The 24,509-nt window shown below is 38.0% G+C and overlaps 2 protein-coding genes across 16 annotated transcripts in view; one reads left to right on the forward strand and one right to left on the reverse strand.

Annotated features, from left to right (window-relative positions):
- The window catches only part of CERT1 (ceramide transporter 1), a 148,354-nt gene extending 131,229 nt beyond the window's left edge, over positions 1-17,125 (reverse strand). For all 10 annotated transcript variants that reach the window (XM_078004888.1, XM_015140287.2, XM_078004890.1 and 7 more), the window contains exons 1-2: positions 16,608-17,125; positions 11,487-11,621 (exon numbers count right to left, since the gene is read on the reverse strand). In XM_078004888.1, coding sequence (XP_077861014.1) covers positions 11,487-11,621; positions 16,608-16,703 — 231 coding nt within the window. In that variant the 5' untranslated portion in view covers positions 16,704-17,125. The remainder of the gene's footprint in view (positions 1-11,486; positions 11,622-16,607) is intronic.
- Positions 17,126-17,381: 256 nt separating this feature from the next.
- Positions 17,382-24,509, forward strand: part of POLK (DNA polymerase kappa) — an 88,558-nt gene continuing 81,430 nt past the window's right edge. For all 6 annotated transcript variants that reach the window (XM_078004881.1, XM_078004884.1, XM_078004885.1 and 3 more), the window contains exon 1: positions 17,382-17,410. The gene's annotated coding sequence lies outside the window, so the exon portion shown is untranslated. The remainder of the gene's footprint in view (positions 17,411-24,509) is intronic.

The following is a 24,509-nucleotide window of genomic DNA, read 5'->3' on the forward strand; positions in this document are numbered from 1 at the left end:
AAGCGAGGCCGGGCGCGGTGGCTCAAGCCTGTAATCCCAGCACTTTGGGAGGCCGAGACGGGCGGATCACGAGGTCAGGAGATCGAGACCATCCTGGCTAACACAGTGAAACCCTGTCTCTACTAAAAATACAAAAACTTAGTCGGGCGAGGTGGCAGGCGCCTGTAGTCCCAGCTACTCGGGAGGCTGAGGCAGGAGAATGGCGTGAACCCGGGAGGTGGAGCTTGCAGTGAGCTGAGATCCGGCCACTGTACTCCAGCCTGGGTGACAGAGCGAGACTCCGTCTCAAAAAAAGAAAAAAAAAAAGCCAAGCGAAACTATCTGATGTCTTTCACAACAGGAGACAACTTTACTTTATCAAACTGGGTTTATGTGTAAGTTTTCAGGAATCATTACCCTTTCTTATCTCCCATCCTTGAGACATTATCACTTTACAGACTGCCTTAAAATCTAGGTAAGATTCAACCGGTCATGGCTTCTCAGTCTTTTGGTTCCTTATAATGAATTTTTTTTTTTTTTTTTTTTTGAGACAGAGTCTCACGCTGTTGCCCAGGCTGGAGTGCAGTGGCGCGATCTCGGCTCACTGCAAGCTCCGCCTCCCGGGTTCCCGCCATTCTCCTGCCTCAGCCTCCTGAGTAGCTGGGACTACAGGCGCCCGCCACCGCGCCCGGCTAATTTTTTGTATTTTTAGTAGAGACGGGGTTTCACTGTGGTCTCGATCTCCTGACCTTGTGATCCGCCCGCCTCGGCCTCCCAAAGTGGTGGGATTACAGGCTTGAGCCACCGCGCCCGGCCTTATAATGAATTTATAAATAATCTTTTTCAAGTGGTGAATCCTCATTAGAGGGAAAGTATATTTTTAAAATACATAATTGTTGGATAATATATATTCTCTAAATTGGAGCCCAAGAGAATAGCTCAGCTTTCTTTATCAGCCACAATTTTCTTCCTTCAATAAAGACATGACCAGGTGCAGTGGCTCATGCCTGTAATCCCAGAACTTTGGGAGGCTGAGGCAGGCAAATTGCTTGAGTCCAGAAGTGCAAGACTAGCTTGGGCAATATGGTCAAACCCTATCTCTACAAAAACACACAAAAATTAGCCAGGAATGGTGGCGCATGCCTGTAGTCTTGGCTACCCCGGGGGGCTGAGATAGGAGAATCACTTCAGCCCAGGAGGTAGATGCTTCAGTGTACCGAGATCACACCACTGCACTCCAGCCTGGGCAACAGAGTGAGACCTTATCTCATAAAAAAAAAAAAACAAAGAGACCAAACCTACACAGCACTCACTCCAAGGAAGCTAAATAGGAATACCAGCTCCCCTGGTGAATGCACTACATAACGAGTTGTCAGTAAGTTTTAAAGTTAAGGCTTTGTCACTTTAAACAACAGAGTGCCACTGTAGACCCAACGTAAAAAATAAAAATTTAAAAACAGTGAGAAATGTTGCGTCTATACACATAACATAGAAAAAAAGTAAATAATAATGCTGTTAAGAACTCAGAGCAAAAAGTCATCAAAATACACATTCACATAGGTCTTAACTGTAGATAAGTTTTTAGTGTTAGTGACAAAAATCAGTCTCTCAGATTGGGAGAAAATATTTGCCAAACATGTACCTGACAAAAGTTATGGTATCCATAATACATATGAAGAATTCTCATAACTCAACATTAAGACAACAAACACAAGATATTTAAACAAACATCACAAAAGCTACAGATAAGCAAATGAAAAGATGTGCAACATCATTAGTCATTAGGAAAATGCAAATGGAAACCACAATGAGCTATCACTACATACCTACTAGAATGGTTAAGATAAAAAAAAAAAGTGACAATACCGAATGCTGACAAAAATGCCAAGCAAATGGAATTCTCACACAATGCTAGTGAGATGGTAAACTGGTACTGCCACTTTGGAAAACAGTTTCACAGTTTCTTACAAAGTTAAACACAGTTTCTCATAAAGTTAAACATATACTTACCTTACAACCTAGCAATCCCATTGGTACGTATCTACCCAGGAGAAATGAAAATATGTTTATGCAAAGACCTGCATGCACATGTTTAGAGCAGCCTTATTTATTGTATCTCAAAACTGGAAACAAACATATATCCATCAACGGGTGAAGGCATAAGCAAAATATGGTACATCTCTATAGTGAAACAGTATTCAGCAAGAAAAAGCAACAAGAAAAAGCAACAACATGGATAAGTAGTAAAAGCATTATGTTAAGTTAAAAGCCGGACACAAAGAGATGCATACTATAAGATACCATGTATGTAATATGCTGGAACAGTGGTTACCAGAGGTTGGGGACACAGAGGTAACTGACTATGATGGAGCAGAAGAGAACTATCTGGGATTATGGAAATATTTTATATACGGATGTGGTAATGACTATATGACCGTATGCATTTGTGAAAACTATAACTGTATACTTCAAAAGGGTGAATTTTACTGTATGTAAATTATATCTCAATAAATGTGATTTTTTAAAAGGCACAACATATTTCTTTTTTAAAAAAAGACATAGAATAAGGAAAACCAAAAAAAGGTAGAAAACAATAAACAGAACAAAGAAAAAAAGAATATCTAGAATACACAGAAAACATATAAAGAGTTAACTATTTTTTTAGGTTGGTAAATAGAACTGTTTGGTGGAAGAAAATTTCTGAACACAGTTGCATGAGAATCTGTTCAAACATGACACACTACATATCCTGGCTCTAATGAGTCAACTGCATCTTTGTCCCCCTTTGATAAAAGGGTTTGACAACTTCTGTCCTTTTAATTTTTTAACTGTAGGCTTTACTACCAATACAAACATTTCACAAAACAAATTTGAGAGCCTACTATTATGTGCCAAGAATTGTACAAAGTACTTTTTATGTTCTTTTAATTACATAATCATTCCATACTTAGATATTATCCCCTTTGTTCAATCAGTTAAGGAAGCTGAAAGCTCAGAGAAATTTAGTAATCTGCCAAACGTACCTTTGGCTGTAAAAAGTGATACAGTTCGGGCACGTCCCCACCCAAATCTTATCTTAAATTGGAGTTCCTATAATCCCCATGTGTTGTGGAAGGGACCTCATGGGAGATAACTGAATCATGGAGGTGATGGTTTTATAAGGGGCTTTTCCCCCTTTGCTTGGCTCTCATTCTTTCTCCTGCCACCCTGTTAAGAAGTGCCTTCCACCATGATTTTAAGTTTCCTGAACCTCCCCAGCCAAGCAGAACTGTGAGTCAATTAAACCTCTTTTCTCTATAAAAAGAAATACCCAGTCTCAGGTATTTCTTCATAGCAGCATGAGAACAGACTAATACAGTAAAATGGTACTGTAGAGAGTGGGGTGCTGCTATAAGGATATCTGAAAATGTGGAAGCGACTCTGGAATTGGTAACAGGCAGAGGTTGAAACAGTTTGGAGGTTAAGAAGAACACAGGAAAACGTGAGAAAGTTTAGAATTTCCTAGAGACTTGAACGGCTCAGAAGACAGGGAGATGTAGGAAAGTTTGGAACTTCCTAGAGACTTGTTGAATGGTTTTGACCAAAATGCTGATAGTGATATGGACAATGAAGTACAGGCTGAGGTGGCCTCGGATGGAGATGCGGAACTTGTTGGGAACTGGAGCAAAGGTGACTCTTGTTAAGCTTTAGCAAAGAGACTGGTGGCATTTTGTTCCTGCCCTAGAGATCTATGGAACTCTGAGCTTGAAAGACATGATTTAAGGTATCCGGCAGAAGAAATTTCTAGGTGGCAAAGCAGTCAAGATGAAGCAGAGCATAAAAGTTTGGAAAATCTGCAGCCTGTTGATGTGACAGAAAAGAAGGACGCGTTTTTTGGGGAGAAATTCAAGCCTACTGCAAAAATTTGCATAAGTAACAAGGAGCCAAATGTTATCAAGACAATGGGGAAAATGTCTCCAGGGCATGTCAGAGACCTTCATGGCAGCCCCTCCCATCAAATACCTGGAGGTCTAGGAGGGAAAAATGGGTTTCCTGGGCTGGGCCCAGGGCCTTGCTGCTTCATGCATTCTTGGGACATGGTGCCCTGTATCCCAGCTGCTTCAGCTCCAGCTGTGGCTAAAAGGGGTCAAGGCCACTGTGAGGACAGTTCAGGCCATTGTTTCAGAGAGTGCCAGCCCCAAGCCTTGGCGGCTTTCCCGTGTTGGGCCTGTGAGTGTAAAGAAGTCAAGAACTGAGGTTTAGGAACCTCGGCCTAGATTTCAGAGGATGTATGGAAACACCTGCATGTCCAGGCATTAGTTTGCTGCAGGAGTGGTGCCCTCACGGAGAACCTCTGCTAGGGCAGTATAGAAGGGAAATGTGGGGTTGAAGCCTCCCCACACACAATCTTCACTGGGGCAATACCTAGTAGAGCTGTGAGAAGAGGGCCACCTTCTTCCAGATCCCAGAATGGTAGATCCACTGATAACTTGCACTGTGCACCTGGAAAAGCTGCAGACACTCAATGCCAGCCTGTGAAAGCAGCCAGGAGGGGGGTTTGTATTCTGCAAAGCCACAGGGATGGAGCTGCCCAAGGCGATGGGAGCCACCTCTTGCATAAGCGTGACCTGAATGTAAGACATGGAGTCAAAGGAGCTCATTTTGGAGCTTTAAGATTTGGCTGCCTGCCAATTTCTCCCATTTGGAATGGGTGTATTTACCCACTGCCCGTACCCCCAATGCATCTAAGAAGGAACTAATTTGCTTTTAATTTCACAGGTTCACAGGTGGAGGGGACTTGCCTTGTCTCAGATGAGACTTTGGACGTGGACTTTTGGGTTAATGCTGGAATGAGCTGAGACTTTGGGGGACTGTTGGAAAGGCATGACTGTGTTTTGAAATGTGAGGACATGAGATGTGGGAGGCTCCAGCGGCAGAATGATACAGTTTGGCTGTGTCCCCACCCAAATCTCATCTTGAATTGTAGTTCCCATAATCCCCACGTGTTGTGGGAGGGACCTGCTATGAGGTAATTGAATCACGGGAGTGATGGTTTTATAAAGAGCTTGTCCCCCTTTGCCTGGTTCACATTCTGTCACCTGCCGCCCTGTGAAGTGCCTTCTGCCATGATTGGAAGTTTCCTGAGGCCTCCCCAGCCATGAAGAACTGTGAGTCAATTAAGTCTCTTTTTTTTATAAATTATCCAGTCTCAGGCATTTCTTCATAGCAGTATGAGAATGCACTAATACACACAGTTAAGGTCTGAACCCAGATTTGACTTCATAGCCCATGCATGATGTTCTAAACACTTTGGAATTAAGAGTTGCTTTATAAATATTTAACAGTCATGTTCCTGCAACCCCTACACAAAATAAAATGCACCACATATACAATTTTCTTATGCCCAGTGATGTCATAAAATAACAGATGGGAATCTAAAGACTTGGGTTCTTGAGTTAACAGACACTTTGTGTTATGGGTTGAACTGTGCCCCCCTCAAAATCATATTATATGTTCAAGTCTTATCTCCCAGTACCTCTGAATGTGACCTTGTTTGAAAATAGCAGCATTGTGGATTTAATTAGTTAGAATGAGATAACAGTGGAGTAGGTTGGGCCCCTAATCCAATATGACTGGTGTCCTGATAAATAGGGGAAATCTGGAAAAAGACAAATACATAGAAAGAATGCCATGTGTACATGCAGGCAGAGACTGGAGTGATGCATCCACAAGCCATGGAGTACCAAAGATTGTCAGCAAACCACCAAATGTAAGGAGAAACTCATGAAACAGCTTCTTCCTCACCGCCAACAGAAGGAACCAACTCTGCCCACACCTTGATCCTATTTCCAGCCTCTGGAACTGTGAAACAATAAATTTCTGTTGTTTAAGTCACCCAGTTTGTGGTACTTTCTTATGGCAACCCTAGCAAATGAATACATTTTATAATTATATAATTTAAATTATATAATTTTCTGTAAGTTATTTCTACATTCTAAGCCCCAGATTTCAACAGGTGCCCTTTTTCATGTTTTTCTTCTTCCAAGACCTCTTACCAAATATTTTAAGTACTTTCTACTTCATGCTATCTGAGTTACATTATCTGAATCACATGTTATTGAAAGATGGAATATATTGTTTTCAAATGAACTGCTAAACAGATAAATTATGAGTTCCTCAAAGCATAAATCTTAGCAGATTGAGAGTCCCACTTCTTTAAAAATTCACTGACAAATGCCCCTCCAATAAGAATTAACAACTAGTTTCTTATCTAGTGCTTTTATTTGCTGCATACCTTCCTCTCTTTCCTTTAGTTCTCACTAATACAGTTCAATATAGTAAAACTGCACACTTGAGAAAAGGCCAACTTCTTGGATTTCTCACTAATTTGGAGATCTTATAATGACTACTTAAGGCACTAATCATCTTTGGTGATATCCAATTTGCTGAACTTCATCTCCATAATGTAATTTCTCATTTTACAATTCCACATTCAAAAACCTTTTAGATCTGACTACTATCTGGCACTTTCAAAATTTACGTTTATTTTTGTGGTTCTCTTCAATTTTGAACACTTCCTTCCCTTGCTTTTACATCTCCATTGTCTGGTTTTTGTTTTTTGGGTATTTTTTTTGAGACAGGGTCTCACTCTGTCTCCCAGGCTGGAGGGCAGTGGCATCACCTTGGCTCCAACTGCGAGGCTGAAGTAACTGATCCTCCCACCTCAGCCTCCAAAGTAGCTGAGACTACAGGTATGTACCACCATGCCAAGTTGATTTGTGTATTTTTTGATGTAGAGATGGGGTTCCATCAGTTTCTTTAATTTTTCCAAGATCTTTCAACTTCCACTCTTGTGGCAAGCCCCTACCCCACCAACTTGCCTAACTACTATTTGGATTTAACTTTTTTTTTAATCCAACAGTAACATTTTCATTACCTTTCAGTTTTCCTTCTAAAATTTTAAAACATAAAACTGGCAAATTTCCCTAAAACCAACCTATGATAAGAATAATAGGAATCCTACTCATTTGGTGATTTGAGAAGTTCAACAAGATATCAGGTATACAAAGGCAGATGCCTAAGGTGAGACATGAAACTACAGAACTTAGGAAAACCAACTCTATCTGAAGATATTATACCAAAAATTTCTACCTGTTTTAATTTTAGTAACTGCAAATAAATTACTTTTATCTTCACCAATGGATCATTAGCAGTTTAAGGAACTGGTTGAAGAAATACTCACAACATAATTTTAAACAGAGGGTAAGAAGGAGGACAAGCCGAATGCCCAAAAGACAGTCCAGAAACAACCTTAAATAAACATGGGACCGTAACATATGATGAAAGTGGTGTTTCAAACCACTTGGAAAAAGATGAGTTATTTAATTAATGCTACCCAGATACACAATTAGTCATGTGGAAAAAAATTAAAAACATCCTTAAACTCCTTAAACTAAACTCCTTAAACTAAAATAACTTTCACAGGAATCAAAATTCAAGTATAAATTTTAGATGAAAATATATCTACATTTATATATAGAGAGTCTTTGACAGAGAAACACCTATCTAAACAAGTAAATATAGAAGCCATAATAAAAGATGCCAATAAGAGTATGTAAAAATCTAAGATTTCTCTAGGGCCTAATATAGACTATAAAACAAGCAAAGAAGGAACAGACAAGTGACAATGTGGGGGAAAATATTTGCAACAAATGTGCCAAATGGCTAATTATCATATGAAGAGTTTCCACAAGCCAACAAGAAAAACCAAAAAAAGTACATAAGCAACTGGAAAAGGAAAAAGAAATAAAAATGGCTATAAATTATTAAGTTACTCAACCTCATGGATAAAAAGTGCAATTTAAAATAGTAAGATACCATTTTAATGTAGCAGTTTGACAAATACTTTACATTTGCCAACACCCAAATTCCTCAATACTTGCAGGTAGGGAGAAACAGAGGCACTCATTCACTACTGGTAGGAGTGAGGAGTGGTACTGTTTTGAAGGAGTATTTGACAATAACTAAAAACAAATTTTAAAGTACATATTTGTTTCAATAATGACTGTAATAAAAATTGGCATGATTTAAGTGTGCAAAAACAAGGACCAGGCAAATAAATATATCCATACGATTCAACAGAATATAATAGTTAATGTGTAAGATTTATTAAAACAAGGTGCAGAACAAAACGCTTAATATGATACCATTTGTGTAAATATTTATGAAAGATATAAACAAATCCTTGTATAGGCTCACACATTTTCTGAAAGGATGACCAGAAATTTAAGTTTGGTTGTCCCTTGAGTGCAAGACTAAAAAGCAGCATGTACTTCTTAAACTTTTTAATGCCATGAATTATAATTTTTATCATGTGCACTTTATTTAAAAAATAGAATTTAAAAAGTAAACAGTGTAAATTTTCCATAAACATTTGCTTTTAACTGAAACAATTACAACTAACATATTCAGAATATCTACTATGTGACAAATTTTGTAGCAGGGGCTGGGTCTTCTAAGTATCAAGCTATAATAACTGAAGAATTCAACTGTCTTTCTACAAACACTTATTCTACATACAAATAGCTCTTTTTACACAAAGTAAGGGAATACTATTTTTCCTCTCACCTACTTACCGTCAATTCTTTCACATTAAGGAATAAATTCTCTCAAGACATATTTTCTTCCTTGAAATTATTTCACCCACTTTATTATCACACAACTAAAGAACATTCTTTTTATAAGACTGATTTAATCATTAAACTAAGAATGAACTTAAAATGGATCAGGCTCTATCAAGAAATGTGGGCTCAGATGCTAGATGCTTAAAATGGATTAGGCTCTATCAAGAAATGTGGCCTCAGGGCTCAAGATCCACCAACAAATAATATAGTAATGAATGGTTATAGTAAAGTCACATCAACTCTTCAAGCCCAGATTTCTTCGTATGTGAATGTTATCAATTTCATAAGGGTGCCATATAAAGAAATTAAACATTTATATTCTTTGTATTCTGACATGAAGTGATATAGGCAATAGCCCATATTTAAGGGAAAAAAATGCCAAGAGATGCCTATTAGTATTTAATGAGGAATATTACTATTACATTTATTTATTTAACTAAAGTACACACTCTAATTTGTAAACTTCATCCTGAGTTCACTGAATTCAGTTATATTTTCAATTTCCTTTAAATATGTAACATGGAGTCTGTGAATCCACAGGGCAAGGAAAAGTTCAAGTTAATAATATAAATGCTTGTGTTTTTTCCTATCATCTGTTTCATTGTATCTAAGACTACCACACAGATTTTGCTGCCTCATTCATCTTTTTACTTTTACTTCTATTATCTCTCCTTTAAAGAATTCAAATTGTTCCACATTCCTACTCATGTCTTTTACTATGTACTACAATAAAAGTTATGCATGTACATATAGCTGTAACAAAAATCATTTACAATAAAGTAACAGTTTTCTTCCTGAGAAGATGGATGTAAATGTTTATTTAAAATTTTCTTTTCTCGAAATAAGCCAGGCAATATTATTATAGTCCATAATTCAAGACAGAGTAACTGTATCTAAATCCACAGAAACTAGCATGAATACTACTACTTAGGGAACAATAAAGATAAAATTTAATTCCTCCCCATTTTTACATCAATCATTATGCTACTTTCAAACACTTAAGCATTGAAACTAATAAACATCCAATAATACGCAAAAGAAGGGGAGTGGAGGATCAAGGAAAAACACTTCAAGATCGCAAGGTACATTTCAATCCACTATTCTGTCCCCTGACATGAATAATGATCTATCTTAGAAGAAAAACACCCAAAATATTAAACTAGATACAATTTCTAAACACATTACAATGTACCACATACCAATTAAAATAAATACTGAGCCTTTATGTTAAAGCTATTTCCTAAAAATTGTCTCTAAGAATAGAGAGTAGTAGTTTCATTATCGACACTTCCAAACACTTTTTCTGTGTTTCTCTAATTTGATATTCAATTCTAAACTTTTGTTTTCAAACTTTGAATATACAAGGGGGGAAATAATGTATAAAAAATAATGTAAAAATACTGTAAGATTTTCCCTAACTGCCTAACAAACGTGTGCTAAGTTAGGATTAGATATTAACAGAAATCTGAAGTATTACATATATATATATACTCTAACTTTTGTAAGCCATATAATTCTATCACAAAATGTGACTTCTCTTTGAGTGAGTTAGTAAAATCTGTATTTTTGTTTTAACATACCCATTTTCAGATTTTAACTACAATAGCTCCCTTAACTGACCTCTATTTAATTCTCGGACCTTAGCCAACACTTTTTTTTTTTTTTTGCCCATGGCATGCTGACCATTCTTAACTAGTATGCTATTTTTTGTATAATCAGGCATTTCTAACTAGTTGGGTTACAAGCTTAACAAGTCATTGGTTGTTCCCAAATCTGTTTATGTCCGTTTACTTGTTATAGTTCTTACATATCTTAAACATTATTTATGTCTAATGACTATGAGTGCAAAAAGGAACAGTTGTTTCTATATAATAAGTTAAATGTAAATTAAGTAGGCCGGGTGTGGTGGCTCACACCTGTAATCCCACCACTTTGGGAGGCTGAGGTGGGTGGATCACTTGAGATCAGGAGTTTGAGACCAGCCTGGCCAACACAGTGAAACCCCATTTCTACTAAAAATACAAAAATTAGCCAGGCGTGGTGGCACGCAGCTATAGACACAGCTACTTGGGAGGCTGAGGCAGAAGAATTGCTTGAACCTGGGAGGTCGAGGTTGCAGTGAGCTGAGATCACGGAACTGCACTCCAGCCTAGGTGACAGAGCAAGACTGTCTCAAAAACAAAACAAAAAAACAAAAAAAGAACAACAAAATGTAAACTAAGTAGAATGACTCAACAAAAGTGAGTTATTCTTTCAAAGGGTGTTGAATTAGATAAAAGTGACATAACTGCAAAATATAAGGGGAAATCATAAAAAGTTAGAAGGAGCCTATACTTAGGGTTTTTCAAAAGTTATCTTTAGACTTTTATTCCACGTTAGAGATATCAAAACTGCAAATAGTAAATCATATGTGAGGAATATAAGAACAGCTTCTCTCAACTCCACAAAGAGATGGCATTAGCTCAATGTTAAAAAGTTTATATTTTTTAAGTTAAAATTTTAGAACGTTACCTACAAGATGTATTATTTTTAAATTTTCAGTAACCTACAAAGTAACTGTCCCAGCCTCAACAAATAAAAAGCCTTCAAACTTTTTTTTTCCCTAAAGTCCTTAAACCGGTTTGATATACCCACTAGATAAAAACTACCTGTCTATGCAAAATAACAATACGTAGCAAAAAGCACAGTAAAATAATTTTATGGAAAAAAGTATTAGAATATATATTCTTCAAGGGCAAGGATCTTTATCTTATTCACAGATGTATCCTGAACATGTAGAACAGTTCCTGGTACGTGGCTGACACTCAGTAAATATTTGTTAAATGAAGAAGAAAAGGAACTTACTGTGATGACAGCCTTGCTAAGACAGATGGATCCCCTGCAGCCATACTCTGTTTCGTCTTCAGATTTGTAGTAACTCAGAGCATTATTTTTCAAAACTACCCAACGATCCTGCCACCCATGAATGTAGTTTGTCCACTGGGAGTGGGAAGGAGAACGGAAGGGAGAAGAAAACAAAAAAGAGAAGTATTTTAGAAATCCAAACTTTTTGAAACAGCAATGTAATTTTAAAACCAAAACGTGAAAAGTCCAACTTAATTCTAGGCATAAACAGTAAAATGATTACAGAAAGTGAAAAGTTGAGATTTTCTAGATTGCATAATGATTTTCAGTAATTTTTACAATATTATAAATAAACTGTTAAGAAACAAAATATATCATTTTCTTCTAACATTTGAAGAATAAAACAAAAGCCAGATTTTGGTTAAAATTATTGTTTGTTCTCTGTGTGCTTTCATCCTCTCCTAAGTACCTTCATGATACTTGTTTTGGTCCTTGTCATAATTAACATATTCAACAGAGAAGTATGTTCAGTTAGGTATGGAGTCTCTCATTTTCTGACACCAAAGACTGCATGAAGCCTTCTAAATCAACGGAAGTATAAAGTCAATTATTACTAAACTCTACTTTTGTTGTTATTCCCATATGAAAATTTATAATGGTCATAACTATATCAAAATAAAAATAATAATCTTTAGTAAGTTGGCATCAACTTTAACTTCTCCTCTACAGAACTGAATAATATTTAAAATGGCCAATTCATTTTCCAAGTTTCTCTGAACATATATTTTTCAAACTCAAGAGTAATAAAACAAAAATAAAATTGGTTTTCAAAAACATATAGGATTGCCTTCAATACCTTAAAAGAGTTTCTGTGTTGCTAAAGTCTTGCTGCACAGTGAACATCACAATAAACTGGAAAAGGGAGAAATGTAACCTTTACAGGACTACTTATTTTTGCATGTTTTTATCTATGCTCTGGGGTTTTAAGTATAGAAAAATCTCAAAACTATCTGCCAATTCCAAAAACTAATTAAAAATGGATTGCCAAAATATACTGCATTGGCTCAGGCTCTATATCCACTGAGAAATCTTTTTCTATTCTCTAATTAAGCATTTTTGAGATTTATTCAGTTCTTAAATTTTCTTTTATTTTGTATTTTTTTGAGACAGGGTCTCACTCTGTCACTCAGGATGGAGTGCAGTGGCACCATCTCAGCTCACTGCAACCTCCCGGGCTCAATCTTCCTTCCTCCTCTTCCCAAGTGATTGAGACTACAGGTGCGTGCCCCCACGTCTGGCTAACTTTTTGTAGTGATGAGGTTTCACTATGGTGCCAAGGCTGGTTTCAAACTCCTGGGCTCAAGGATCTGTTTTCCTTGGTCTCCCAAAGTGCTGGGACTACAGGTGAGCCACCATCCCTAGCCAGTTCTTAATTTTTCTAAGCCCCATCATTACAACCCCTCTCTGAGAACTCATCCAAGCTGACAATTTAACTCATTCTAGTGGCTCCTAATCACCACTTCCTTATTTCTAACCGCTTGTGATGTACCACCACTTAGACAAAGGGTTGAAATAAATGATAGTTACCAACAAAACTGAATTTACTTCTATAAGGTGTACTTCCTTCCTATTTTCCTACTTCTTCTTTCCTGCTACTTCTGCTCAGAGTCTGTGTATTAGATATACAAACAGATTAGTGTATACAGGATTAAACAGGCTCAACTACTCTACAACTCACGTGAAGAGAGTTTTGACAAGTTACTTTTGTAAGCTTCAGTTTCTTTGCCTGTTGATTGATGGCTGAATAAAATAATGAAAATGCCTAGCATAGTCACAGAAGATACTCCTAAGTGTTCCTTCTCAATATTTATAGCCCATCACCAAAACCTGCTTATCTTTCCTTCATAGTAAACCCTTAAATTTGCCTCCTCTTCTCATTTTCAACTATTCCAATCAAATTACCCAGTTCCTGTATTCCTTACAGGACTTAATCTTTTCTCTAGTATCTTCTGTGTTTTTCATAATTTACACAAGCTTATTTACTTACTAAGCATGTTTGCTTACTTTTCTTACATGTTGACCGTATTGAGTCTCCAGCTCCAAAACTTACATGGACAACTTCCCACTGACTGTCATACAAATTGTTTAGGGCATTCAAGACCCACCATGGATTAATCTTACCTCATTTATAATTACCACACTTCATAAGGCTAAATTTTGTGATAGTGGTCAAGTTACTTACTCTGTGTTCTTTTCTTTGTCAAACTCTGTCTCTCAGAGTTAAGTTTAAACAAGAATAGACTTAGAACAGTGCCTGGACATAGTATTTTCTGAATCTGAGGAAGAGTTATACATGGCTAATGAAGCTTAACCTTCAGCATTTCTCACTAGAACAGAACTCTTTCAATATTAGAGAAGGGACCCCAGCAATTATGTATCCGTAATTCAATATTATGTTCTTGTAAGAGGCTGAACAAACTATATCAGCTTCAGGACTCTTTTCTCAGTAAGCTGTTAGCTGTTATTATGACACCTGGAAGACAAGTTTTTTGTCTTTTCTCTGCTCTCATAATGTTCCCTCACTCTTCCCCATTTAACAAATACAGACAAGGCAATATGCTAGACATTGCAGGAGAACTGAATGTTACTGTGGCAAACAGGCCAGCAAACACAAACACAAGAGAAAAAAATATATATTTAGAATAAAACAAAATGCTATGGGAATTCAAGTGAAGGAGGTCTTGAATGATGGCAAAATACAAAAAGGCTTTACGGAAAGGACAGTATTTGACTTGGACTCTTAAGGATGGATAGAATTTCAAACAGTTTAGTGTGTGCAAAAACAGAAGGTAAACCATGAAGGATGGAGGAAATTCAGAAATTGAATGAGATTATTTTATCCAGCCTTAGTTGCTCTCAAGTCCTACTAAGGCATGCATCTTTTCCCCACCATGATCCATCACGATACTTGTTATAACCAGACAGAATTATTGTCTATCAAGTATTTTTGGAATCTATACACTTAAGTGATTTATAAGAAATATGCTTCATAGGTATTTCCATATATTTCAGATTACCATATGGAAAATACCCTTTGAACTGGTATATTTCTAATATAAATTTACCCAAGCCCATTCCAAATCCACCCCATTTTGGGGGACAAACGAAACAAATTGTACCGGGACTTATTTACATTATTCAATGGAAGGAAAAGAACAAAAGCCGAGTTCTGATCCTTGTTTAAATTACCAGGTGAATATGAAGAATTCAAAATATATAATTTACATTTAAAAACATGCACCATACTCAGTATGAGTATATATATTCAATTTAGAATACCCTTGATTAAAAAGTTTCCAGAAAACACTGTATATAACCATAAATTGGTAAATCTCAGGAAAATTTCCTTCATAGCTATTAGCAAGAATACCAAAAGCTGTATTCCTATTCATTCTACATAAGAAGCAACAGTCAAAATTTAAGTTATTCACCTTCCACAGAGGTGATCAAATGCATTTGTATGCATTTAAATATCGAGATTGGTCTTCCATTTTTTGATCTATAGTATACCTACTCCACATAAAGTAAAACTCAGAGCACTGGTGACTTTTTCCCCCAGTCACTCCATTCCCCCAACCCCCAAAAAAGTAATTATCAGTAGGTCAAAATTACAATTTGTTTTGTAAAATACTCAACACATCACATTACTAATATGGCAGTCAGCTTCCCATCTTATGAGCAGTGATGAAACTATCAAAATCACTGAGAAGCAAGTAACCCACTTCCTATTATCAACTGAAAATGTGTACCTACTACACAATGTGTTCAATAGAGATTCCTAAATTACAGGATACATTTAATGTAAAGAAATCCTGAGGAGCTTCTCGTTACTGAAAACCTTGCATTGAAATTTCAAGAATGATCACAGCATCAATATACAACTAATTTTTCGGCTATACAAATAAAAGTCAACACTTGCAATCCTTAGTTCTGACTACTCATGCCTTTTCTAGTTCCCTTCTCATTAGCTTTCTACAGACATTATAAAAGCATTATATTAAACAATTCCACAAATAATGTCCAAGTGATGTGCCAAAGTATGAATACTGGAAACAGGGTGATTTCTTAATAGCCAGTAGCTGCACATGACATAGTATCTTATGACCAGCTTGTTGAGGGACTGGCCCAGCTCCCCCTCTCCAAGTTAACTGCTAGCTCCAGCCATTTCTAAAAAAGTTTAACAGGAAGGGGGAGAGAAGTCCAAAAGGCTATGTGAATCTTCTTATAGCAAAAACTTAAAAAAAAAAAAAATCCCAACCACGTAATATCAAGAGATCACCCATCTGCAGTTCTATAATGGCTGCTTTCCTAAAATTTTGATACACGGATTTTAAAAAATACATAAAAGGTAAAACATCTTTTCCTTACCCTGGACCCCTTACCGCAAAAAGAGTTTATTATTAAATAATGCTCTTCTTCCTGGACTAAAGATCAGTCTCCTTTCTCACATGTTTCAAGTTACTATGAATATTTCCTGTACCCATCACGTGCCGATTCAATATCTCTATTCTGAACTAAGGTACAGGGTGAGGGAGAAAGTCCTCCACATTAATCTGTCTCACTACATCTAACCTGGCGAGTTCAACACCTCAAATTTCAACACCAAGCTGAGTCGCTCCGGCTTCTGTCGAAACAGCTGCGTCCGCAGTGCCCCCCAACCTACTCGGCTTAGCATCCTCAGACAGACCAACCTCTTTTAAGAGGTCCGACTTGAACCGCTCCCGTGCCCAGTCGTTCGGACACCGCTGAAGCCCAACCCGGATTCCTTACACCCGGGACAGCTGCCGCCCTAGGTCCCAAGGCACGGCACGCATCTGGTCTCCCAAACTGGATCCCCGGTTGATACACCCTTTCCCTGGTCCTCGGCTGCCCCCGACGAGCCCTCGGGCAGCAAGGACAGGCCCCCTATATCCCCGCCTCATCCCTAGTCGCCGCAGCAGTACTCAGCCTCGCACCCCGGCACGTTCCGCGCCTCCCGCCAGCCCCACCCCACCGCCTCAGCGGATTGCCTCGCGGCAGGTGAGTCTGGCCAGGGGTCCCCTGGCACCACCGGTTGCTCACCTTACTGAGGACCCCGCAGCGCTCCACAGGCGGCCCAGATTCCGTCTCTGGATCCTCCTCCGAGCCCGACGAGTTCCAGCTCTGATTATCCGACATGGAGGCGCGACAGCCGAGCAGGAGACCGGCCCCCGCTCCCTCAACTGCGCCGGAGGAGGCGCCCAGTCCTCGGGGTGAAGGGTCGGGGGATGGCGAAGCGAAGAGTGCCAGCTCCGCTGTGGGGGGGAGCAGGAGGAGGGACGAAGTCCGCTCGCCGCGCCGCCGCCGCGCCTGACACCGAGCGGAGCGGGGAAGGAGGACGAGCGGTGAAGGAAGCCTACCCTTCCAGCCGTCAGCCGCCGCCGCCGTCGCCGGGACCCCTGCGTTGCGCCCGGTGCTGCCACCCGAGCTTAGCCCCCTCGATGCCAATTTCAAATAGCGAAGGAAAAGGGAGAAGAAGGGAAGAGAAAATCCGGCCGCTGAGACCCGAGTACACTCACACCTCCGCTACCGCCGCCATCTTGCTGCCTGGCCCACTATTTACCCTCCCCTCCCCTGTCCTTTCCCCTCCCCTTCGTCCTCCCATTCTCCCCTCCTCCTCCCCGCCCCGTCCCCCTCCCGGCGTCTGACGCGACACGCCAAGCGTGCGGGATCCTCCTCCCGCACCCTACCTCCGGCTCTCCCGGATGACGAGGGGTAGAAAAGTAGGAGGAGCGCAGTAAGGAGAGGGCGGGATAGGGATGCCGCTGTGCTGCATTCTGGGAAGGGCGTTGGTTCGTCGCTCGCCCAGCCTCCTGGGAGTTGTAGTCGCGATCCTGAGGTAACGGGTGAGTATCCCGCGCGGGGATCGCTTGTCGCCTTGGGGACTTGTCAGTCGGTGGGTGGGCTTCGTTTGACAGTTGCGTGACCTGCCTCTTGGCCTCGCTTCTATCCTTGCCTTGTGTGTTTATGACGAACCCTCCGGGCTTGCGGGCCAGGACGTGAGAGAGCTTTCTGCTGAAGATGACGGGCCTGCGTTGCAGGGCTGCTTGTCGAAAGCCCGGGAGCGCGTAGCCGCTTCCGCCTCAACCACGGGATGGGGTTTTGTGAGCTCCTAGTGCCAAGGGGGTTTTCTTTCCACCAGACCACCGCTGTAAATCTCGAGGGTCTTACCCATTAGAAGTTAGAATTCACATTTGACGTTTAAAGGAAGAATTTCCTTAGTACCTTCTGACAAGCACGCACTTCGCATTTTTAGATTTCTAGAATTTTCTTTGTGGAAAGTAATTTTGAGGTTGTCAGAGAATAAATAACGTTAGAAAGGTTTTTAAAGTAAAACAAGAATGTCAGATGATAGCCTGGGATTTTCTCTTAGTTGTAAATGAATATCTTACTGAGAACCACGTTAACCATGCCTGCCCCTCAAAGATAGGAAAGTTTGGATATATAGAAACTTTCTCGTATTAGAAATACGAGATTAGGGGATTAGGCAATAGGTGGCTATTTTTAAGACTAGGGTTGAATTAGCAGAAAGACCAAAAGAAGATCTAACAGCTCTTGTCAGTTGTCAAGGATAACTTTGATGGTGAGACCTTTGACTTTGTAGCTTCAGTAATTTCCTCTCGTTAGCTATTTTAATATAGTCGAGTTCCTGATAATTGCCAAGAGTAAAATTTGTTATTAAGCCTTAGAAAGAATACCTTTTTTACTACAAGGATGGGACAATAGGAGCGAAATTTCGAGTCTAAGGGAAAACGCTAGCCGAGTGCCGTGGCTCACGCCTGTAATCCCAGCACTTTGGGAGGCCGAGTTGGGCGGATCACCTGAGGCCGGGAGTTTGAGACCACCCCGTCTCTACTAAAAATACAAAGATTAGCCGAGCAGGGTGGCGGGTGCCTGTAATTCCAGCTCTTTATATCCTGGTTTCAAATCTAGGCTTGATGACCTTTTCCCATATCCCAGTTTCCTATTTTTTACTTCCTCAATGGGGGATTAATTACGATTCTAAATGTTTGGTAGCATGAAGCTAGGTTATCTCTATCGTGGCAGTGGATATTTAAGTAGGCATTGCCAATATGTATCTTGCTTTCTTTTACTTCCTTTTCTGACCATCCACACTCCATTTATATTGATGAATTCTTTTACTAATGTCAATTATTACTGTATTATGCTCATACTGCCATGTCTTATTCTGCAGCTTTGATCCTTAAGGTGACTTAGCATATCTGTCTAAGACTCCTTTATCTGTTGATTTTTACCATTTAAGGTTCCAAAGGCAGCTGTATTTTTGGAAAAGTGGGAGGGAAGAGGTAGATGGGGGTACTCATTGATACCTTAATGCACTTCACAGCTACTTGAGAATATGTCAGATCCCACAAAAAGTTCTAACATTCGAGAATAAGACAGTGATTTCAGAAATGGAATTTCAAAGGGTGTGTAGGCCACCCTTTTTATTCTGTTTCCTGTTGTACAAATGAGAGCCAGGCGAGGAATGTTTCAAGGAGAAATATTCTTACTATTCAATGAAATTGAAAAATATATTCCCTTATCTTTTACTCATATCTGTTTGGTTTATGGGATAAAAACTTGTTAGGGTAGTTGGTATTTCATAGGCTTCACTATAACATTGAAAAACCTTTTAGTCTAAAAATCACACAGTACAGTACACTGATGAACAGTATTAGTGCCCACTCTTGGCATGTACACATGTTCTTTCTTTCGTTTTTATTTTGCTTAGCTTTTGAATTGCTTTTCCTGTTAGATTGAGAAATTATTTTATTAATATTTTAAAGGCATACTATATAAAGCAGTGTGGTGGTATCTTATGTATCAGTAGAATCCTCATGATAGTTATTTTGTAAACGTGTTTTGCTTCTTGTTTTTTTCTAACCCTTTTATTGTTTCACTTCTATAATTTCAAATCTTTTTCTTCTTAGTCAAATAAGTTGAAAAAATATTTCTATAGAGCATACATGTTGCTATGGTGATAGCTTATGAAAATATAGTTTATCCCTGTTTAAGATCTTTATTAAGATCTTGCTATATGATCATCTGAGATACTATAAAAGTAAAATATAAACCATTTCTGTAGAGTCATTGTTTTCTAGCATTTTACTGTCTAGGTATTCTGACAATAATTATGTGTAGAAAGTGAATAAAGATTTTAAATTGCCTGTGACGTAGGAGGTTTTCAGTAAATAATAACCGATGAATGAAATAAGTTTAGCCTGGTTGATAATTGAAGGGAAGTTGTAGGAACTGCCATTAACAGGGCCCAAGAAAAAAATCACTAACGTGATTAAAATCAGTCAGAGACCAAAGAATCAAATAACATCATAGCTTTTTGTAAGTAGCAAGTGTCATTTGCTAAAGGCCTACAAAATGTCAAACATTGTTTTAGGTTCATTTGATTTATTCACTCGTCACAAAAATCCTGCAAGGTAGACATTATTCTTATTTTACACATGAGGAAATTAACATTCAAAGAAGTTAAGTAAATTGCCCAGATCATCGCTAGTGAATAGTCTAGTCCAGGCTTTGGACCTTAGACGCTTGTAATACATAACTTTTAATACGTATAGAATTGATTTTAGATTGTCACTCAGGCATAATGGTACATACCTGTAGTCCTAGCTGCTCAGGGTGCTGAGGCGACAGGCTAGCTTGACCCCAGAGGTTTGAGGCTATAGTGAGCTGTGATCGTGCTAGTGTACTCCAGTGTAGGTGACAAAGTGAGACCCTGTCTCAAAAAAAAAAAAAAAAAAATTCCAAAACACTATTATCCCAAATTATTTTAAATGATTAAACATTTGAGAATCTGTCAGAGCCAGATAGATTACGTTCTAGGTGTGTTACATAGTTTTTCTTTAGTTTAACGGTTTTCTTAAAAGAAAATTCACCCACATACATTTTTAAGGTACAATAACATAAGAGCCAGTTTACAATTCTTTTCTTGCTAGTGTGTACTAGCAAGTATATGTTCCAATTACCCATAAATAATTTAAATGATCTCTGGAGCCTCTTGCAACTATCACCTTGTCTTGTGTTGCTGCTAAAAGGAATAACGTGTTGATTTTAACATTTAGTATTATCAAGAAAAATAGTCATTGTCATTTACTATCATTTTATTTTTTATATTTTTGGTCATTTTATGAATAGTCCTGAGAAGCAGCAATAAAGGGATAGCGGAAAAACAACTTTATTAGAAATTATAATAAAAATAAAAATATAGCAAACTCAAATTTTTATTCCATTTATTCTTGAAATAGGGAGGCCTTAAGCAGTCCTCCTGCCTTGGCCTCCCAAAGTGTTGAGATTTGACATGAGCCAACATGCCAGGCCCGATATTCTTTTCTCTATGGCTAAATTCCATTGTGTATATAGACCACATTTTCTTTATCCATTCATCCATTGATGGTTGATTCCATAATTTAGCTATTGTGACTACTGCTGTAATAAACATGTGAGGTCAGATAGCTCTTCAATATATTGATTTCCCTTTTGGATATATATCTAGTAGTAGAATTGCTAGATCATATAGTAGTTCTATTTTAAGTTTTCTGAGGAACCTCCATACTGTATTCCATAGTGACTGTACTAATTTACATTCCCACCAACAGTGTAGCAGGGTTCCCCTTTCTCCACATCCTTGCCACCATCCATTATTCCCTATCTTTTTAATAAAAGCCATTTTAGGCTGCCCATGGTGACTCATGCCTGTAATCCTAGCATTCTGGGTGGCTGAGGTGGGAGGATCACTTGAGCTGCTCAGGAGTTCAAAACCAGCCTAGGCAACATAGTGAGACCTCGTCTCTATTATAATAATACTTTAAAAAAATTTTTAAGCCATTTTGACTGGGGTAAGATGATACCTCATTGTGGTTTTAAATTGCATTTCTATGATGATTAGTGATGTTGAACATTTTTTTAATTTAACTCTTGGCCATTAGTATGCCTTCTTTTGAGAAATGTCTATTTTGCCCATTTTTAAATCGAATTATTTTTCTTTTATTGAGTTGTTTGAGCTCCTTATGTATTCTGGTTATTAATCCCTTGTCAGATGGATAGTTTGCAAACGTTTTCTCCTGTTCTGTGGGCTGTCCCTTCACTTTCTTGATGATTCACTCTGCCATGAAGAAGCTTTTTAGCTTGATATAATCTAATTTGTCTACATTTGCTTTGGTTGTCAGTGTTTTTGCGGTCTTACACAGAGAAGTCTTTGGCCAGGCCAGGAGTTGTGCCTCATGCCTATAATCCCAGCCCTTTGGGAGGCTGAGGCACAGGATTGCTTGACCCCAGGAGTTTGAGACCAGCCTGGACAACACAGGGAGACCCTACTTTCGCAAAAAGAATTTTAAAAGTTTAAAAATTAAAAATAAAATTAAATTAAAAATTTTAAAAATTAAAAGTTTAAAAAGTTTAAAAATAAATAAAGTTAAATGAATAAATAAAATTAGCTGGATGTGGTAGCACACACCTGTGGTCGCACACACCTGTGGTCCCAGCTACTCAGGAGGCTGAGGTGGGAGGATCGCTTGAGCCCAGAAGGTCAAGGCTATAGAAAGCTGTGATTGCGCCACTGCATTCAAAGCCAGGTGACAGAGACCCTGTCTCCAAAAAAAAAAAAAAAACGAAAAAACAAAAAAACAGCATTTGGCCAGACCTATGTACTGGAGTATTTCCCAAATATGTTTTTCTAGTAGTTTCATAGTTTCAGATCTTAGATTTAGGTTTCTAATCCATTTTGATTTGATTTTTGTATCAAAAATCAAAAAGAGATGAGGAAGAAATATCTGAGAGATAGTCTCATTCTTCTGCATCTGGTTATCCAGTTTTCCCCGCACCATTTATTGAAGAGACTATTCTTTTACCATGATATGTTCTTGATTGCTTTGTCAAAAATTATTGGTTGTAAATGTGTGGATTTATATCTGGGTTCTCTATTCTGTTCCATTTGTCCATGTGTCTATTTTCTTGCCAGTATTATGGTCATTTGTTTACTATAGCTTTGTAGTATATTTCGAAGTCAGATAGTGTAATGCCCCCAGCTATGTTCTTTTCCCTTAGGACTGCTTTGGCTATTCAGAGTCTTTTGTGGTTTTATATACATTTTAGGATTCTTTTTCTATTTCTGTGAAGAATGTCACTGGTATTTTGATAGAGATTGCATTGAATCTGAAAATTGTTTTGGGTAGTATTGTCATTTTAACAATATTCTTCCAATTCCACAAGCTTGGAATATCTTTCCTTCTATTTGTGTCTTCAATTTTCTTCATCAGTGTTTTGTAGTTTTCTTTTATAAATCTTTCACTTAAGGTAATTCCTAGGTATTTTATATTATTTGTAACTATTATAAATGTTATACTTTAGCAGCAAACAATATGAAAAAGAAATCAAGAAAGCAATCTAAATAAAAAATGTCTGTACTGACTTTTGTATGTTAATTTTGTATCCTGAAACTTTACTGAATTTGTTTATCAGTTCTTAACAACTTTTTGGTGGAGTCTTTAGGGGTTTTGTAAATATAAGATTATGTTGCCTACCAACAAAGATAACTTGAGTCCTTCCTTTGCAATTTAGATGCCCTTTATTTCTTTCTCTTGTCTGATTGCTGTGACCAAGGCTTTCAGTATTATGTTAGGTAACAGTGGTGAAGGTGGGCATCCTTGTCTTGTTCCAGATCTTAGAGGAAAGGCTTTCAATATTTCCCCATTCAGGATGATGCTAGCTGTGGTTTTATCATATGTGGCCTTTATTATCTGGGATTATGTTCCTGCTATTCCAGTTGGCTGAGGGTTTTTATCATAAAGAGATGATGAATTTGTCCAATACTTTTTCAGTGTCTATGAAAATGGTCGTATGTTTTTTGTTCTTGATTCTGTTAATGTGATGTATCATGTTTATTGATTTGAATATGTTGAACTGTCCTTGCATCCCTTGGATGAATCCCACTTGATCATGGTGAAGGATCTTATTAATGTGATTAGCTAGTATTTTGTTGAGAATTTTTGCATGTATGTTCATCAGTAATATTGGCCTATAGTTTTCTTTTTTTGTTGTGTCCTTATTTGGTTTTGATATCAGGGTAATGCTGGCCTTGTAGAATTAGTTTGGAAGTATTCCCTCTTTGATTTTTTTTATTTTTATTTTTATTTTTGTGGGGTGGAGAGTTTGAGTAGAAGTGATATTAGTTTTTCTCGAAATGTTGGGTAGAATTCAGCAGCGAAGCCATCAGGTTCCAGGCTTTTCTTTAATGAAAGACTTTTTATTGCAGCTTCCATCTTGTTACTTACTGGTCTGTTCAGGTTTTCAGTTTATTCCTGTTTCAATCTTGGTAGGTTGTAAGTGTCCAGGAATTTATCCATTTCTTCTAGCTATTCCAATTTGTTGGCATATAGTTGCTCATAACAGTATATAAAGATTCTTTGTATATCTGTGGTCTCAGTTGTTATGTCTACTTTTTCATTTCTGTTTTTATTTATTTGAATTTTCTTTCTTTTCTTTGTCTAAAGTTTTGTCAATTTCATCTTTTGAAAAAAACTTTTGTTGATCTATATTTTTTAGTCTCAATTTTATTTACTGCTGTTCTTACCTTTATTATTTATTTTCTTCTACTAATTTTGAGTTTGGATTGTTCTTGCTTTTCTAGTTTTTGAGATGCATTGTTAGGTTATTTATTTGAAATTTTTCTCCTTTTTTGATGTAGACATTTATTATTGTAAACTTCTCTCTTAGTACTGCTACTTTTGCTGTATCCCATAGATTTTGGTATTTTGTATTTCCATTGTCATTTGATTCAGAATATTTTTAAATTCCCTTCTTAAATAGAGACAGGGTCTCACTTTGTCACCTAGGTTGGAGTGCAGTGGTGTGATCATGATGCACTGCATCTTCAATCTCCTTGGCTCAGGGGATGCTCCTGCCTCAGCCTCCTGAGTAGCTAAGACG

The sequence above is a fragment of the Macaca mulatta genome, chromosome 6 (genome assembly GCF_049350105.2).
Source record: "Macaca mulatta isolate MMU2019108-1 chromosome 6, T2T-MMU8v2.0, whole genome shotgun sequence".
NCBI lineage: Eukaryota > Metazoa > Chordata > Mammalia > Primates > Cercopithecidae > Macaca > Macaca mulatta.